The 19,580-nt window shown below is 33.0% G+C and overlaps 1 protein-coding gene and 1 non-coding gene across 2 annotated transcripts; one reads left to right on the forward strand and one right to left on the reverse strand.

Moving 5' to 3' along the window:
* Nucleotides 1-7,641: 7,641 nt before the first annotated feature.
* On the reverse strand, nucleotides 7,642-8,085 carry LOC142317918 (uncharacterized). Its single transcript, XM_075354456.1, has one exon. The coding sequence runs from the start codon at nucleotides 8,083-8,085 to the stop codon at nucleotides 7,642-7,644; it is 444 nt and encodes a 147-aa protein (XP_075210571.1).
* Nucleotides 8,086-11,828: 3,743 nt separating this feature from the next.
* TRNAW-CCA (transfer RNA tryptophan (anticodon CCA)) lies at nucleotides 11,829-11,900 on the forward strand. Its single transcript has one exon. It is a non-coding gene; the product is annotated as a tRNA-Trp (tRNA).
* Nucleotides 11,901-19,580: the final 7,680 nt, after the last annotated feature.

A 19,580-nucleotide genomic window follows, 5' to 3' on the forward strand; every position in this document is an offset into this window, starting at 1 on the left:
AACAAGAAAAAACATATAGTCCGATAGAAATAAATCCCTTCCGGGACGCCGGAAGGCGAAGCTAGATTTCACCGGTACTAAGCAGGGAATAAAAAAGATTTCCACCTTAAAGTTAAGAAAAAATTCAAATTTACCCAATACGACAATGGTTGCATGTGAAAAAATTTGTTTACCATACGACAAGACCCATCTTCTTAAAAATTCATCAATATTTTGGTAATCCTTTGCCGTAAGGTTTAGTCATATCAAAAATTGTTTCAGACAATGGTTTTAGGTAATGTTTAGAAGACTAACGACCATTTCATACCGATTCGATTCTGTGCCTGTAAAGGGAGGTACGATTTTTTGTCGTCAAAACACCCCACTTTTTCCATCTCCTGAGCCAGTGGTTGATATCAAAAAAATTCACTTAGATAACATTTAGGCTCTTATCCAAAGAATAGTAGACAATTTAAACGAACTTATTAAGCTTATACTTAATAAGTAAATTATAGCGTTATTTTTATTTCGAAAAAGTTCCCCCATTTCCACCCGCATGGTCCGATTTCACCCATTAACGAAATCTACCGATTTTGGGGCGTTATATTTTATGTATCAATTTCAAAGTGATTGGCGCTTATGACAGTTATAGTGCCCACAAGAATGTGAAATTTATAGACATAAACTTTTGAACTGACGGTGGTTTTGGGGTCTGGGGGATGTGAATTGCGAAGATATGTCGAAATATTCCGGAAGTCCGAAATATTTTACTAAAGCTACTTAATATTATTTTTTGTAAAATTTTGTTTTACTTATTAATGATTTCTTTTTTTTGTGAACCCTGTTATTACATATATCGTATATTTATTTACTGTTTTTAATGGTTTGGTGTAGTTAAGTAATAATCTTGAGTAATAATCTTGTCTTTTGACAGAATTTTGAAACTTCTCTAAATCTAATTTAATGTAACTTAACAGTTTTTTATCACTTCTTCAATTACTTAAATATGTTTGGTACAGAAACATCCAATAAATTGCACTTGTTAGCTATGATAGTTATAAGGGAAAATGGCTGATGGACTTATAATTTCCTGATAACAGTAGTGTTATATGGATTGACTTGCAAGGATTTCCATATTCCCATAAAAAAAAATAAGCATCGTCACTGTTAAAAATATTGAGTAATTTAAGTGATAATTTTATGTTATTAATGCTATTAATTTAAGCTAAAAAAACAGTATAGGAATTGTCTATTTTTAATAAATAAATTACATTCATTCTGTTTCATAATTCATCGTTACAAAGAGAAAAATCTATTTTTTTCAAGTATGCAGAAAAAGATTTGTTATTTTAGTTTAAAATATTATAGAATCATTCAGATTTGTGAAATTATATCATTCTTTAGAATGTAAATGTTTTAACAACCTGCACTCAGTGTTATTTGCTTATTTTTTTATTTGTGAACGAATTTGTATTTTATATATTGTTATTTTTATATTTGTTAATTATTAATAATTGTTTTGTTTATCAATTTATATTTTTGTGTACATAAATTATTGTTAATATAAAAAATCAATCATATTCTTATTGTATTGCTAATTATTATGTGATTTTAAGTTATTTATATAAATAAAATATTATAATATTCATATATTTATTTAATGTTATATTTTTAAGCACTGTGTGCATTTTCATTTTATATATATGTTTATTTGTATTAAAAATATTTAATGTCTATTTGTATATTACTGATGTTAAATCAATTTTGTTATTAATATGATTGTTGCACTTTTTGTTTGATAATTATCTAAAGATTATATTATTTTATTGTATTAATCTTGTAATTACTATTTTTGTAGTTTCCTTTTTAACTGTAGGAAAATTGTTTAAACGAAAATAATAATCAAATATCGTTATAATTTCTTATGTCTGGTTATACTTTGTTCAGATTTTTGTTGGTATTCTTTCTTTTTTTACAGGGGATGGTGTTTATTTCATTATTTTGTAATGAATTTATTGTGATTGTTGTATTATTGTTCATAAAAGAAATTTAATTTATATTTGTTAGTGTAATTATAAATGAATTATAATGAATTTTCTGAAAGAAAACAATAAAATGACATTTCTGGAGAAAATTTATCTTTCAGGAGGATTAGGGTTGTTGATAATTGTAATAATAATATTAACTTAATAACTTACTGCTGGGGCACCATGAATCTCAGTTGATTGTTCATCTTGAGATAAGCCTCCTCCACATTCCTTGTCATCCACCATGTGAACTCCACCTCTCAGTAGTTTAAGCCCTTTACTACCTGGTCATACCATCTGAATTTTAGCAGCACCGCTGTCTTCTTCCCTCCATTATAGCGCTCATTACTCCTATTAGTCTTGTTCCTTTTTTCTTCCTAAAACTAGAACCAGCTAATTTATCCTTCTTGCTTTTACCGTAGCTATAATATCAGGATCTTAATATAACCATCTTAGTTTTCTGTTTTTTCTTATCCTCCATACTCGTCCTTCTTCAATGGGATCCCATATTTTTCTCAATATTTTATCTTCAAAGACTATTAGATGTTTTCCATTGTTTTTTTATATGACCCTTTTTTTTACTGCCATATGTCAGAACAGATTGAATAGTAGTTTTATACACCTTCACTTTTGTTATTGAGATAATAGCTTTTAGACATCAGCTTTCTGCATGCATTCAGGTATCTCCTGGCAGTTGCTAATCTTGGTGGAATCTATTCATCTTCTGAATTCGTGTTATTGATAGTTACACCAAAGTACTTAAACCTATTTATACACTCTACTGTCATTGTAATTAGTGTTTTTATCCCTCTAGTTACATTCCTTCTGAAATGAATTTTTTTAGTTTTCTCTTCATTCATATCTAGTCCAACATTTTTGGTTTCTTTAATGAATGTTTCTGTTAATACCCTAAGATCTTCTATTGTTTCAGACATAATTGCTATGTCATCCATGAATGCTAGTATGTTTAAGTCCCCCCCCCTGAATTTTTTTCCTCTCTTCAAGCCTTTTTGTTCTCTGTAGAGCTTCTTCCACAGCTTTATAGTATTGGGGAGATATAGTCACCCTGTCTCACCCTAGTATTTATAAGAAAACTTTCAGATACATCTCCATCCAACTTCACCTTTGCCCACTACTACAATACACACATTTTAGTAAGTCTAATTAACTTTCATGGTACTCATTACAATGAGATTTTAGGTAGATTTCATACGAAATCTGCCTAAAACGGGATGGAATTTATTTGTAAAATAATTTTTTTTTTTAATAACCATTAATTTAATAATAATTGTAAGTGTTATTATAATAACACAATGATGAATTATACCAATTACGGCAAAATGAATGCATATATAAACTTTGAAAACAAGTAATATGGTACACAAGTGAGAAAGACTAAACATTTTAATAAATTTATTTCCTTTTTAAAAACGTTCTGTTGCATGTGGTTAAAGTACTTATTTATTTTTTTGTTTAAATTAATTAAAAAAACGTTTTTGTCACAAATATGATGAGAATAAAAACGTCTGACTACAAAAAAATAATTTTGAATGTTGCTAATGCAGTCTTTTTTTGCTAAATTATGTCAAGATCCACAGAAAAGCTAATGGTATATTTAGTGTTTTATTAAAAAACAGGAGAAAGGAAAAGGATAAAAGGCTAAAATAGGTATAATAGTCATTGTGGGTTTTTTATAGTTTTTCCCCTAACGTGTAGGTTGCAATCTTTTAAACTAGTGAGCATTAAGCAACCCCCTCATGGGACCCAATGAGATTATATGTATGACATGTAAATGAGGTTTAATCTTGTACAGGCTCAGACTGGTCGTTCCTGAAAGGTGTGTTAAATTGAATCTCAACCACAAAATCGTAGACGCAAAAGGTCATAAGGTAGCGTTTTGGCTTTTCATCCGGAGGTCCCGGGTTCGAATCTCGGTCAGGCATGGCATTTTCACACAAGCTAAAAATTACTCATCTCATCCTCTGAAGCAATACTTAACAGTGGACCCGGAGGTTAAAAAAATAATTTTTTTAGATACGCACCAAAATCCGTACTTGAAGTTACTTTTCTAAGTTTACCATGTTTTGTTTTTGTTTCGTTAGTTTGTTTTCTTCGTTGTATCTTCTTTTTTTGTGTCCTATTTGTTTTACGGTTGTTTTTTTAATTTAGCTTATTTGGGTAGCCATGTTACCCATCTAGGTTTTTGCGTACAACTTTCTTTCTGGAGTGTGCTAATACTTTTCCCGTGCTTACGGGTTTCTAGCGGGCCTTAGTGGCACGGTTTAGTAATTTTATTACAGTTTCGAAGTATTGTACACGGCAATATTACTTGGTTTTATTGTTTGTAATCTTAGTACTCGTTGCTAGCGGTTGTAAGGCTTACCTAGCAACCGTAGGTAAACTTTATATTTTTAGGTAATCGTATTTTTTTGTGTTTTTGCACTGATATCGGACTCTTGCAGAGTACCATGAATGGGGATTCCTTATTTTTAAGTCTTTCCTGCGTTGTGTTAATTTTTATAAATAATATGATTTTGGCTAGCTGTGTTTGTTTACACATGATCAGTTGACATTGTTTGTTTACATTGACTTTTGCGGTGAGGAAGGAAGAAGGGTAAAGCGGAACCGGGAACCCAGAGGGGGCAGAGACTTCCAGAGAGAATGTGGTTCCCCTGTTAATCTGGGTCAGGAGTCGAAACGATTATTGGAGCGCTTTCGACGGCGGTGTAGGAGACATGAGGACAAATACGTAGCAGGTATGATGCGGTGTGATCGTTTGTCGGCTTCATCTTCTGCGTCCGACAGTGATGGTTTAGATGGTGTTGCCGATTGGGAGGGTAGAGTTTCTGTGGCAATGGCCCTGGTATTGATACCATTGTCGGTTGTGGATAGGGGTAAGGAGCGACCGCCAACCAAGGCGATGTCTAAGCGGCGGCTGCGAGCTTTCCCGACAAAAAGAGGTGAAAAAAAGAGCAGGATGGACATCCTGGGCACGTTAGTCTTCGTGGAGGGGTCCGTGGGAGGCCTGTCGATAGGGAGTTTTGCGGGCCTTCGGGACTGAAATGATGAGTTACTTACGGCAGGAACTGGAACCCAGATTATGTCTGATGAGACGTCCGTTGATGCCGGGGATGACCTGGCGGGCAAGAGAGAGAAATGGAAAAGGGAACCGTGTGGTAAGGCGAGAAGGATGTTCCGCTTCATGGAGAGCCTTGTGTGTTTGAACGTCTACAGGGCGAGATTGGAATACATATTAGTACCGCGGACCGGTACGAGTGGTCAGCGGCGAAACCTAGTCCTGGCTGTCGGGGTGGTGCTGCTGGAGTCGATCTGACTGGGCCCAGCGTGACTGCTCGGATGGTTAGAGGCAACGGTACTGGAAAAGACAACAGACCACGTGGGGGTAGTACCCCTTTGCGGGAATCCTAGCTTGAGGCGAGGCATTGGTAAGACCTGGTCTTGGCTATCCGGGTGATGCTGCTGGAAACGGCATAGCGGCCCAGTGTGGCCACTCGGGTGGTTAGAGGAAGAGGAATCCCCCTCCCAGTACTAAATTACGCTAACAGCAAGTCCGGCCTTTGGAGTGAGGGTGGAATGGAAGGAAGGAAAAAAACACTTTATACACTGTTTAACAAACCCATCGGGTTGATTTAGTGGTAAAATCGTCATCGCAAATCAACTGATTTCGATGTCGAGAGTTCTAAGTTTAAAATTGTAGTAAAGGCAGTTAGTTACTTTACTATGTAAACACTATATGGTGGATACCGGTGTTCTTTGGTGTTTCTTTTTTATCCTATTCCTTTAGGACCGGACCCGCTGCAGAAGCACCCTCAGTCCATTGCCTCTAACCTTCCGGGCGACCATGCCGAAGCCGGCTACGCCGTCCCCGGCACGCAGTACTACCCGGTCAGCCGGGACTAGATCTTCTCAATTGCCTGCCTCAAATCAGGGGTCCCCCAAGGAGGCTCCCTAACCGGGTCTCGGTCTTTATTTGCCTGCCTCAAATCAGAGGTACACCACACGGGACCTCCGATCGGGAATCGGTCTTTACACTACTCACCCCAGGAGCTCCCGCTCACTCATCGGAAGTGCGTCACCTCAGCATCGCACTCCTCATGAACGGGGCTATCCAGCCACACCCTACACTACCCCACTAGGTAACATCCTCTTCCTCTTCAACTTCCTCCATCGCCTTCCTTTTCAGAATGTTGCTCACCATCTTACCAATTAGGTTAAAGTTTCTAGGGCTATGCAACATTGCCTCTATCATATTATCTGGTGTTATGGCACCAACAATAGCCAGCACTTCCCTCCTAGACTCCTCCCATCTAAAACAGTTAAACACTGTGTGTTCAACCGTATCGCATAGCGCACAATACCTACACTCTGGCGACCTCTTCCTCTTCCTATCATAGAGGTACTTTTAAAACAGCCATGGCCAGTCAAGAATTGTGTCAATTCATAGTTGAACTCACCATGTTTCCTGACCAGCCATGGCTTTATCTGCAGCATTAGCCTCCTCGTCCAGTTACCCACCTGACTCCTTGACCACCTTTGCTGCCACTTATCCAACAATTCCCCTTTCTGCCATAACCACAAGTTGCGTCACCAATTCATCCTCCGTTTTAGCCGATATAACCAGAGACAAATCATCGGCAAAACCGGTTGGGTACAACACCCTCTGGATAATCCAAGCGGAGCACCCCATCAAAGGCTACATTCCACAATGTTGGCCGCAAAACTGAACTCTGGGGTACTCCGGCCTGCATCTGAATCTGAATATGGGCCCCCTCAGCACAGCCCACCACCACTGACGAGTGGTGGTGGGTTGTGCTCTTAAATAATCGTGAATAAGACGTCGCAAGTATGGGCTGACTCCTCTTCTCTTAAGTTCACTCAGGATCCACCCGAATGGTAGTGAGTTAAACGCATTACTTACGTCCAACAACACCACTGCCGGGATGGACCTAGTTCTGCACGTCCCAGACGCAACTTCATCAACGATCTTCATGATTCTATTTATCTCCGCCATAGTTGTATATACCTTCCCAAATCCAAATTGGTACGGGCTAAATCCTCCCCTCGCTCAATCTCTTCTAAAAGCCTCATGACAATCATCCGGTAGCTTCCGTCCAATCTTTCCACTAACATTGCGAAAGGCATCTCCCCACACATCTTTATCTAACTGATCGCATAGAGCTCTCCACTTTTCTCTCTTGCTATTCATTATCTCACCTTTATACCGCCTTCTCATTAACTTAAGTACTCTCTGCGCTTCCTCAATCTCCTCAACCCATCCCCTTCGGTTAGCACGCTGTAATCTCCTACGAGTCCGTATGCACTCCAGCCTGGCCACAGCTACCTGGAGAGACCACCAATAGACAACTTTTCTGTAGGGCCTCTTTGTCTGCTATGTATCCTGACGCGCCTTCGCCACTACCTTCGTAAGGAACTCCGGAGTAATCTCTTCCATATGTCCAATTCTTTCATTTATAAACCCATTAATTTTACCAGTCCCCGCTTACTTATAGCCCTCCTAGCAGATTTCACCTCTAGACCGACCAACACCTAGCCGCCCTCGCAAGTCCCTGTGAAACAAAGGACACATCTATAAAGGACACTCCATTTACCCGGACTAGGGTTGGTCACCATCATTAAGACAAATGAGTCCCAAACCCGCCATCACCTCTTCTAAAAGTAGACCCCGTCTATCTGTAACACCACCACCCCACGCAACATTCTTGGCATTGAAGTCACCACATATAACTACCTCCTTACACACAGCATTTTTCAGCCTACTCAATTCGTCCAGAGTGACGCCAAGCTCAACATTTGGTGACACATAAACACTGCAAACTAGAATGTGTGCAGCATCTAGCCACACGTGCCCCAAACCAGCACCATGTCTTACAATTGGAATATTACTACTGAAACTACGTACAACCATATTGCAAGTAGCATCATGCAGCCAACTCTCCTCCTGCATCTTCCTATCATTAGGCTCCGACACAACCACTAGATCCACACTTCTCCTCACAATTTCCATTATGGCATCGTGAGAGGCTAAACTGTTATTCATGTTTACTTGTAGTAATCTAACCATTTTTCTTGGCACATTGTACTCCTCCGATTCTGTGCCCAACTACACCACACATCAAACACGCAGGCTTCTTCTAACACTCCCTGGCCTTACGTCCAGCATACCCACAATTGAAACATAACCCTGACCTATCAGGACCGACACATCTGGCAGCTATATGCCCTCCCTCATGGCAACGAAAACATCTCACCTCATAATCACTCATTGTCAACCGGCACAACACCCATCCAATCTGAATTCTACCTTTACGCACCAGCCTTTCCGCCTCCATCTGCGATAACACGACTTCTTTGGTGGTTGGGTTTCAATTAACCACACATCTCAGGAATGGTCAATGTGAGACAGTACAAGACTACATGTCACTTCCATTCATACATATCATCTTCTGAAGTAATACCTTATGGTGGTTCCGGGCCCTAAACAAAAAAAAGAACCCTAAACAGAAGCTTCGACTTCAAAAATTTGCTGCTAAACAGATTATTTGCGACGATTAAGTAACCACTAATCGGCCCAAAGGGCTAATTTATATTTAAATGATTAATAGATTAAAGATAAAGAATTTGAAACATTAATCAAAAGAATTTTCTTAATTTTTATAAAATCAATATCAATCAATTTAATTCATAGCGTGTATTTTCTTTTTAATAGTAATTTAAAATTATTCTAATCCTATTGTAACGTGCAGGAGAGTAATGCATTGTATCTAGGTTATACGTTTGTTCATTTGTGCTTCTGTAGTTCGAGAACGGCTGCAAATAAATTATTTAATTTGCATGAATGACATTTAAAACGTGACCATTCGAAAAGAGCTAAATGTTGAAATTTCTTTCCGAATTATAATACTAAACATTTCAAAACGATAAGCAATCATATAAAAACCATTAAATAAGATTTTTACTAGTTCAATGTATAAGATTGTAAAAAAAAAAAATTATTTTAAATAAAAATAGAGTTCAGCTACTTAAAACGGTTATTGAAATAAGAAAAAAAAGATAAAAAGCTAATAACCGTTTACAAAAAAAAAAAATCTGAACTTTGTAAGAAAATAATTAAATTAATGAAAAAAGAAGAAAGAATAACGAAAAATATTAATTAAAAAATGGACAATTCCTACAAAACACCATCAAACGAATATGATTAGCAGTATTTTTAGAATAAAGGTAACTTTCATATAAATACACAATCATAATTGTTGTGATTAAATGTGACCACCTAACATCATAAAATAATGTGATTTTAAACTTTGGTGAATAATTTTTGAGCTTTTCTTTACAAGAGATTCCAAGAATAGCAACAAACCCATAAAACTAGCATGATTTTATATTAATTCCAAGGAAAAGGAATAAAAAATGATAACTCAATGATAACAAAAATTAGTGGTCTGCATGAAGAAATGAACATCGGTTAAATAAATTATTACTAGAAGATAGATCGGCAGGTATGAAACGACAGAATAAAAGTGTGTTTAAAGTAGGGTTTGATTTCTTTCATTAGCAGCTCTAGTAAATTTTCATTGTGATTGTATGAAAAAAATTATAATTTTAGTAACAGAGTGTGTAACTTAGATCGTAAATAAAATTATTTTCTAGTTTTCATAGAAACAATGATTTCACTGAAGTCCCCATCAGCAGTCTGATAGAAAAAAATCAATTTTTGTGATTTGCGGAAGACAGATATCACCAGTGCTAAGTAGGGGATAAAAAAAATTTCCACCATAAAGTTAAGAAAAGCTTCAAATTTACGCAATAAGACAATGGTTGCATGTGAAAAAAAGTTTCGTATATTTAGCATACGACAAGCCCCATATTCCTACAATTCCAGCAACATTTTGGTCATCCCTTGCCCTAAGGGCTGGCCATATAAAAAATTGTTCCAAATAAAAGTTTTAGGTAATGTTTAAAAGACTAATGACCACTTTAAACCGATTCAATACTGTGCCTAATAAGAGTGGTATGATTTTTTTTTTTTACTTCGAAACACCATTTTTCCCACCCCCTAGGCCAGTGATTGGTGATACAAAACAACTTTACTTAAATAAATTTTAGTCCCTTATCCGAAGAATACCGAAGAATAGTAGTAGTTTAAACAAATTCGATATTTCACTTAATAAGAAATTTATAGCAATAATTTTTTTTCGAAAAGACTCCCATTTCCACCCCCATGGACCAATTTTGGCCGTTAACGAACTCGACCGAGATTTTGGGACGAGTTATTTTTAAGGAAAATTTTGAAAGTGATTGGCGCAAAATTACGGCAGTTATAGTGTCTACAAGAAAGTGAAAAAAAAAAAAAAATATATATATATATATATATATATATATATATATATATATATATATATATAAATGTACACATAAAATTTTGAACTGACGATGGTTTTGGGGTCTGGGAGATGTGAAACGCGAAGATGTGTCAAAATTATCCGGAAGTGGAAACATGGTACCCATTACAATAGATAGCTTTCTTATGAAATATACTTAAAAGCTAACAACAGATTTTCTCGTCACCCGGCCTTTTTCTGATGTACGGCTTATACAAACAACTTAATTTAAAATATTTATCATTTTATTTAAATATATTTTTTGTTTCTTTAATTCAATAATTCTAACTAAAGCGCGCGGGCGCATACCATGTTTCGTTCGTGTGGGTGTGACAGTACTAGCGGCCACATGAAATACTTTTTTAAACCCTAAAGTTCATTCATTTATTTAATTCTACCGCTCACCTGTATTACAACACAGCAGAGTACTACAGAAAACCCAATTACCCAAGACTACGAAATGCAGGAATATGTATTCTTTTTACCCAAAACTATCCTAGTAGTGACAATAAAGTTTGCACAAAATGCTTTGACTATTAGGATATCATTACAACATATATCAACTCGTCATCAAAATCTAATACGATGCGACGATTTGGACAAAAAAATAAATTGAAAAAAACTAAAAAGAAAAAAAAACATTCAAGTGGAGAACCTAGCTTTTTATAATGTTGGTTAAAAATAATCTCTATCATACAACACTTCCAAAACAAAGTAATGACAGCAATTGCAGATGTACCATGGTTCACACAAAATGATGAAATTCATCAATATCTAGAGCTTCCGACGGTTCGTGAGGTTGCCAGACAGCGCAATTTTAAGTACCATCAACGGCCTGAAAATCACCCTTAACAATCAATCTGCTTGATAACAGCAGGGACATCAGAAGGTTGAAATATCTCCATGTACTCGAATTAGGGGCTACTGCATGACAGTTTGATTTTTTCTTTAATTTAATATTTTGTTTTTATGGCCTATGAAGTGTTGGCAGAGATATTTTTTGTAATGGGCTTTAAGATTATTGATAAATATTATTATGAATTACTCATTATGGGAGATCCTTAAGAACCCCTTATAACGTGGTTCTTATCAAACGACTTACATATATTCCACTTAAGGAGCGAAAAAAAAATCGGTTGGTAGATTGAAAAATAAAAAAAAGGATCGATTGTAGTGTAGGTTTGTAAACTAGTGATTTTTCTTTAAAATCCTGAAAAAAATTAACAAATTAACATTAATTCAATTAAATTAATTTTATTATATTAAACTGATTTTTTAATTTAATTATATAAATATAATTAATTTTAAATTTAATTCACCGGGTTGGTCACCTCATAGTTGTAAATCAGCTGATGTCGAAGTTGAAGTTCTCAAGTTCAAATCCTAATAACGATTTTTAAATGACCTCGTGGCGCAACGGTAGCGCGTCTGACTCCAGATCAGAAGGCTGCGTGTTCAAATCACGTCGGGGTCACATATTTTTTTTTAATCATTATTTTAACGGGAATATTCAATTCCAGTTGTTGAACAAAAATCCTAGTAAAGGCAGTTGCTTTTATTCGGATTTGAATACTAGATCGTGGATACTGGTATTCTTTAGTTGTTGGATTTCAATTATAACCACACGTCTCAGAGTAGTCGACCTGAGTTTGTTCAAGACTACAAATTTACCGGTACAGTTACATTATACTGTCACTAATGACATTAATTGTTGATGCGAATATAAATGTATTTATAAAAAGAAATTTAATTTATTTATTAATTAATTTAAATTTATGGTAATATCTTTTCTGTCACGTTGGTACACAACCAAAATATTTGTTTGAAATACTCCTTTCAAATATTTTTATTCCATTTTCTTGACTTGACGGAACCTTCAAAGAGTTTTCAATTTTTAAATTCAAAAACAAGTATATATGTTTATCCCTGATTTTTTCCCGGTAATATCTTTATTGAAGATAAAGCAGCATAGATATAAAGGGAAAGTATTCGCCAAAAAATTTTGAGTATCGGAGATATTAAAACAACTTCATATTCCAGAAAAAAAAAATTATAGTATTTTTTGATGTAACTACGTCTATGTTGATTCATATCTCCGGACTGTCTCACATAAATTATTCGAAAATGGCTCTGGAAATTATGATGACATTAAATTTTGAACAAAAATTATAAAAGGGAAAGATAAAGGTTTCACCATTGTAATACTTCCTTTACTTCGTACAAGGAAGAATTACGATCGCGAAAAATTTCGGTTTTCAGATGTCAACGGAAATATCCATTTTGACTAGTTTCGGCGTGATGTCTGTTCGTAAGTAAGTACGTACGTATGTATGTATTTTGCATAACTCAAAAACGATTAGCTATAAGATGTTGAAATTTTGGGTTTAGGACTGTTTTAATATCCAGTTGTGCAACTCCCCTTTTAAATACAATTTACAAGCCAAAATTCATTTTTTTTGGATTTTGGAATTTTTTTTAACTGGGTGATTTTCAACGGTGTATGATAAGTGGTACTTATTTTCATTGATTCCAGAGTAATAGCCCAATATAAATTAATTCAATATTTTTATCTTACAAGGGAAGGCAGAACGATTCGAATTCGATGTTATTTCCTTTTTTTAACTTTAAATATATTGATTTATTAATAATGTTTAACCTGTAATTGTAAAAAAAATGCAATAGATAATAATTCAATAATAACAATAAGACAAAAAAAAATGAAAAAAGCAGAAGTTATTAGTGAAATAAAATTTTATGTACTTTTAAAATTGTGTAATTCGTAATTAAATAGGCTTACAAGCATGTTGTGTCCACATCAGATTTTTATTTTTGTTCTTAAAAAATGACATTTAAAACCTAATTTCCCACCACGTTAAATAATGGGACACCACAATACTCATGTTTATTTTTAATAAACTATAATTGTTTTAGATCCTTTGAATATCATTGCATCAAATCGGGCCAACTAACTGAAATAAGTAATTATTCCAATAATTACTTAAAAATTTAAATTTTTAACCACAAAAACCAAGAGCACTGAATGGGACTTGTACTTAAAATGTTTTTTTTTTTTTTTAAGTTTGAGTTTAAGAACCGAGAATCCATCTTTATTTAATAGTAATGCATATGAAATCGGATTTGAAACGAATTTAAAAAATATATATCTTTTTATAAATTCTGATATATCTGTTTTCCAAGTTGTATCTGTTAACTAAAATGAAAGGAGGCTCTGAAATTGGACCCAAGTATTTGTATTAATATTTTTATTTAGAAAAATTGTTAACTTCATGGCACTAAACACTATTTGTTTTTTTCATTCGTAACGGCTAAAGAATAATAATACAAACATTATTATTATTATTTTCACTGTAATTTATTATTAACATAGATGGATGGACGACATCCTTAAATTATGGAGTAAATAAACATCACTGATCAATTGAGGGCAATAATATCGAGCAAGTATCCTCCTTAAAATATTTGGGCACTGTGCTGGATGAGCAGTATGCTTAAAAAATAGAGATAAAATCGGAATAGATCAGGTTAGGAGGCAATTTATTAGAATGAAGCAACTATTTTTAAGATCAGATCGTAGTCTGCAGCTGAGAATCCGAATTTTTTTTTGTTGCGAAAGCTGAACCCTTGATCAAAGTGTGGAGAACAGAATTGATGCTTTTGAAATGCATCTGTTTCGCCGTCTCAAAATAATTAACAGTAAAGGCTTCAGATACAGAATATAAATTACAGAAAAAAAGTTTACCTGCAAGATACGTAATTGAATATAACTAGCATACAAATTTCAATAAATTATAAAATACGAAGAAATTTTGAATTTTATTATTGTTTCATTTTATATTGTTTCAATTTATTGCAAATTGTAATAGTATTATATGATAATTATTATTTATTATTATTTTTTTTAATTTAAGATTTCATTCATAATATTTCATTAAATATAGACGGTGAAACGTCATTAAGCGCTTTTGTTCACCAGGGTCAAATTTTTCATTACAAAACCTTATTTATTACCAAACAGGTATCTTAGAAAAAAATTCAGTGCCCATAAAATATTAAATATTGATTGCCCATAAAACAAACCGGTCAATACAATAAGTAATAGAAATAATACAATGTTTTATTAATATAATATTATTTCATGCACTTTCCTACCTCATTTTTATAATAATAACGTAAAAGCTAAAAAATTTCATGAATTAAATTAATTTTATTTGATTAATCTTAAATATTTTTAAGCAAGGCAGCACGAAATTTAGTGCAAGGCAATAAAGCAGGTTCATAACCCGACTCACTCTCATAAATATAAGCATGTATTCATTCCGTGGGGTATAACTTCCTTAGTATTAAAGGAGAAAGAAGCATGACTCATTTATTGATTTTTGTCTGTTCCTTAATTTTTCTGACAACCCGGGCTGCTTTCTTTAATTTAGGTGAATATTTTATTTCCATTGATGGAGTATAGAGAATAATATAATATAAAAATATTAAAAATACGGGTATACTAGTATCCAAAAAATTAAAATGAAACTGTAAACCGTACGTACGGTAAGAGTCTCGCAGATATCATTTCTTTTGGCCAAAAAACAAAAATCTCTGTAATATAAAACTGTTTTTAACAAACTGATACTGATATCAAAAAAGTTAAGACACTCATTACATTTCTATTATCAAAATCTGTTATTAATTTAGAATTTTGTTTAAAAAAATACATGTTAAATATATGTAAAAGACAATAGATAAACAATAATAGATAATAAACAATGTTTAAGCGTTTCATACAATAAGCAAAAAATAGAAAAATTAATTACAAAACTCTTACGGGCTTGATTCATTTCATTTAAAAGTAATACATATCACAATTACAGAAATATTGCAATTCTTATGATTATTCGTTGTTTAATAAATTAAATCGGGCCGGTAGAGTTTTGTAACAAATTTTTCTATTTTTTGTTTATTACATGAAACACAACATTGTTTATTAACTATTATTTGTTTATTACTTATTGTTGTATATAAATTGTCTATTACATATATTTAACATGTTTTTTTTTTTTAAACAGAATTCAAAATTAATAACAGATTTTGATAATAGAAATGTAGTGTCTTACATTTTTTTGATATCAGTGTCAGTTTTTTAAAAAACAGTTTTTTTATATTATAGAAATTTATTTTTGGCGGAAGAAATGATACTTCAGAGACTCTTACCGTACTGTTTACAATTTCATTGTAATTTTTTTGGATATCACTGCGTTTTGTTAGAATATTCTTTTATTTTTTTTTTTTATCTTATGAATTAATTATCCTATCTTATGGATTTATTATTAAAATTTATTGCCTTGCTTGAACAAATAAATATACTTTTTTTTTCATTTCTCGGCCGATTTATTTTGTTGATAGTCTTATCATTCACCTCATCCCATATTTTTACTTTTTTAATAAAGCTCGTGTAATGGCCTTCATGAATCGAAGATCCTTGATGTAATGTTGCACTTATTACTTTGTAGCCGGCCTCCGTGGCGCGATTGGTAACGTTTTGGTCCCAGGTTCGAATCCCGGTTAAGCATAGCATTTTCATACACTATATATCACATTCATCTTATTTTCTAAAGCAATACCTAACGGTGGTCCCAGAGGTTAAATAAATGTATATATAATACTATGTAAGTGTAATTCGATTTTTATCGTATCTGTAGATACACTTTTTATATTATTATTAAATTAACGATTTTTTATTTCTCCATCAGTTAGTTTAAATAGTTCTAATTGTAGAATAAAAATTTGACCGATCGAATTTATTTCTGTTTTATGTAACAAATCTTTATTGACACATTTGCAATAATTTCCTACTGTTCGTGTTTTTTGTGTTTTATTAGCAGCTATAATCTCTTGTAAACTAATACTTTTACTTTTTTTTAATGAAGTGATGGGAATTAAAACAAATGTTTCATCTTCAGTACTTTCAGTTACATAATAGCATTTACTATTAAAACAAGTTGTAGTATATTTTCTTTTAAATCTTATTATTTCAAGTACATTATCAAGTTTTTGTACGTGATCATTCGTAAATTAAGTACTGCTACCTAACGGCGCGATTCGTAAATCCAACTTTTTGAGGAATAAGTACTGCTACCTTTTTTTCTTTTTCCTGTTTAGCCTCCGGTAACTACCGTTCAGATAATTCTTCAGAGGATGAATGAGGATGATATATATGAGTGTAAATGAAGTGTAGTCTTGTACATTCTCAGTTCGACCATTTCTGAGATGTGTGGTTAATTGAAACCCAACCACCAAAGAACACCGATATCCACGATCTAATATTCAAGTCCGCGTAAAAATAACTGGCTTTACTAGGACTTGAACGCTGGAACTCTCGACTTCCAAATCAGCTGATTTGGGAAGACGCGTTCACCACTAGACCAACCCGGTGGGTTAAGTACTGCTACCTAGTGGCGCGATTCCTAAACCCACCTTTTTGAGGAAATAGTCACATATTCAAGTACTGCGATTCATCAATTGGAAGAAAAAAATGTTGTCTAACAATATTCGAAGTATTTTTTTGAAAGTATTCTTTATTACAAATCTAACTGAAGTAAAATATAATATTTTCATGCTTATTTTTCAGTTTTTTCCCCACCATTTCACTTTTAGGTTAGGTCATGTAAATATAGTTCGTTGAGTTCGCCATGCCGTTCAGTTCTGTGGACTGTTACTGGCGAAGTTCTAACGAACTTCTTGATAGAGTACTGTATAGTAAATTATGAAACTTGCTATCTCAACTCTGGATATGAGTGTTTACATACGAGTGTGTTTTGTGTGTGTGTGTGTGTGTGTGTGTGTGTGTGTGTGTGTGTGTGTGTGTGTGTGTGTGTGTGATTCTATCAAACATTAATATAACACTGTACATTGCATACACACACACACACCTTGTTGCTAAGCAGGAGATTCATACTTTTCTTCTTTTTCGATTTGATAATTTACATTTACACTTTCAATGATATGTGGACAGTAATTTAGTCAAATTATAACTTCGATTTAAAAAAACACATTAAAAAATAATGTTTGGTGCTTGTTATTGATTAAAAAATTAATTTAGTAAATTATTGTTTATTAAATTAATCTTACAAAGATACGTGAATGTAACTGCTTGTTTCAGTAAATCGATTGTTCTTTGTTTTCTTCTGTAAATTTTTAAAATCTTTCTTGTTTGATCGGATTTAATGTCTGAAGGTTGATTTAATGTCCAATTGATGATTAAGATTAATAATTTTATTAAAAAATTGATTTATATAAAAAGTTTTTTTAAATCATCTATTAAAATTCTTCAGATGAAATATTATTTCTTATTTCCAAATTATTTTGTCTTCTTTTTAAAGGTTGATTTATAGTTCGCAAATATGATTATTAAACATTCTGATAATTTTTTTACACGTGTTCCATTAAAACAGTTAATTTATTTGACAGTTTGACATAAACACTCGAAAATATATTTCTGGAAGTGAAATTTTACAAACAGTTTTAATTGCCAGAAGCAAGAGCCACGTGTCAGAATATTTAACTTTTATAAACAAATGCAATCCATTTTTGGCAAAGTTAGAGATACTTTGTTTTAAATTTTTAATTAATCGCAATTTAATTAATTATAGTTTTAATCTTATACTTGTAGTTCAATCCCATAAGTAAGAAAATTTAATTAAAGTTAATTACATACAATAAAATGTTTATTTTATATAAAAATATTCTAAAACAATAAGTTTCTCTGAAAACCTCTCGTAGAAGTGGAAAAAAATCTGATTAAGATATATTTTTATTTTAACCCTCTAAAGTACGCTTAGAGGGGACTAAAAGTATAATAATCAAAGCCGGGTACGTATATATATATGTATATATATATATATATATATATCTCAACCCACCGGGTTGGTCTAAAGGTGAACTCATCGCAAATCACCTGATTTCGAAGTCGAGAGTTCGAAGTTCAAATCCTGATAAAGGTTTTTTACGGATTTGATTGTGGATATCAGTGTTGTTTGGTTGTTGGGTTTCAATTATCCACACGTTCCAGGAATGGTCTACCGAAGTCGAAACAGAAAATAATAAAAAAAAGAAAGATATTATATATTGAGTAATAATGAGTAAAAGATACTTTTATCATAACGCCTCTTTTGAAAATATGAGAAGGGATATATCAGTCCAATTCATATTTTATTGTCTTATATGTTTATTTAGGTTCCTTGTATATATTTTAAGGATTTTTTTTATAAATTTATAATTTGGTCAAATTTTATTATTGTAAACACTTCCTTCATTTCATAAATTTTTAAAAAAGCAAAAAACTAAATTACTCTTTGATTATTTGACAGCAATGTTTTTTTTTTTTTGTTTAACCTCCGAGATCACCGTTAGGTATTGCGTCAGAGGATGAGATGAATGATTTTTAGCGTGTGTGAAAATTCCGTGCCTGACCGGGATTCGAACCCGCGACATCCGGATGAAAGGGCGAAACGCTACCAGTCGTGCCACGGAGGCCGACCATGAAACAATAATTACAAATTATTAAGGACACATATAGTGAGTACATAACTGTAGAACATGACCGAACGTTTTATTGTAGAGTCGAGTGTATGGTTTAAGAATTTTTTTTATTTTATTTTTATTTAGAATTGATTACAGTTTACACATAAGCAAATAATGATTGGTGCATACGACGGATACAAAATTTTACTAGAGAATTTATTGGTTCTGTAAAAGTTATATTACTTTCCTAAGTTTTGACTGAACGAATGGCCTAATTCTTGCCCAGATGGATACCTTTTTTTAAATAAATCAGTATTAAGAACTCTTTCTTTTATAATTGTTCCATAAAACAGTGAAAGGACCTGCCACCATTTTTCTGCTAAGGTTTATTATAACGCTTAAATGAAAATGGTTAAAATTTTCCGTGCTATGATTATTGGGTACCTTCTACATGACATATTATCTCTGATAAACCGATTAATTAACAACCTTTACCTATTCTTCTGCCTGCTAAACCGATATTACGAGTATATGAACTCTCGAGTTCTTGTTTTTGCATTTACCAAAATATTTACCTTCTTTACAATAAAGGTTGTAATCAACTAACATGAGTCATAAGTCA

This window comes from Lycorma delicatula, chromosome 1, assembly GCF_047948215.1.
Source record: "Lycorma delicatula isolate Av1 chromosome 1, ASM4794821v1, whole genome shotgun sequence".
NCBI classification, from domain to species: Eukaryota; Metazoa; Arthropoda; class Insecta; order Hemiptera; family Fulgoridae; genus Lycorma; species Lycorma delicatula.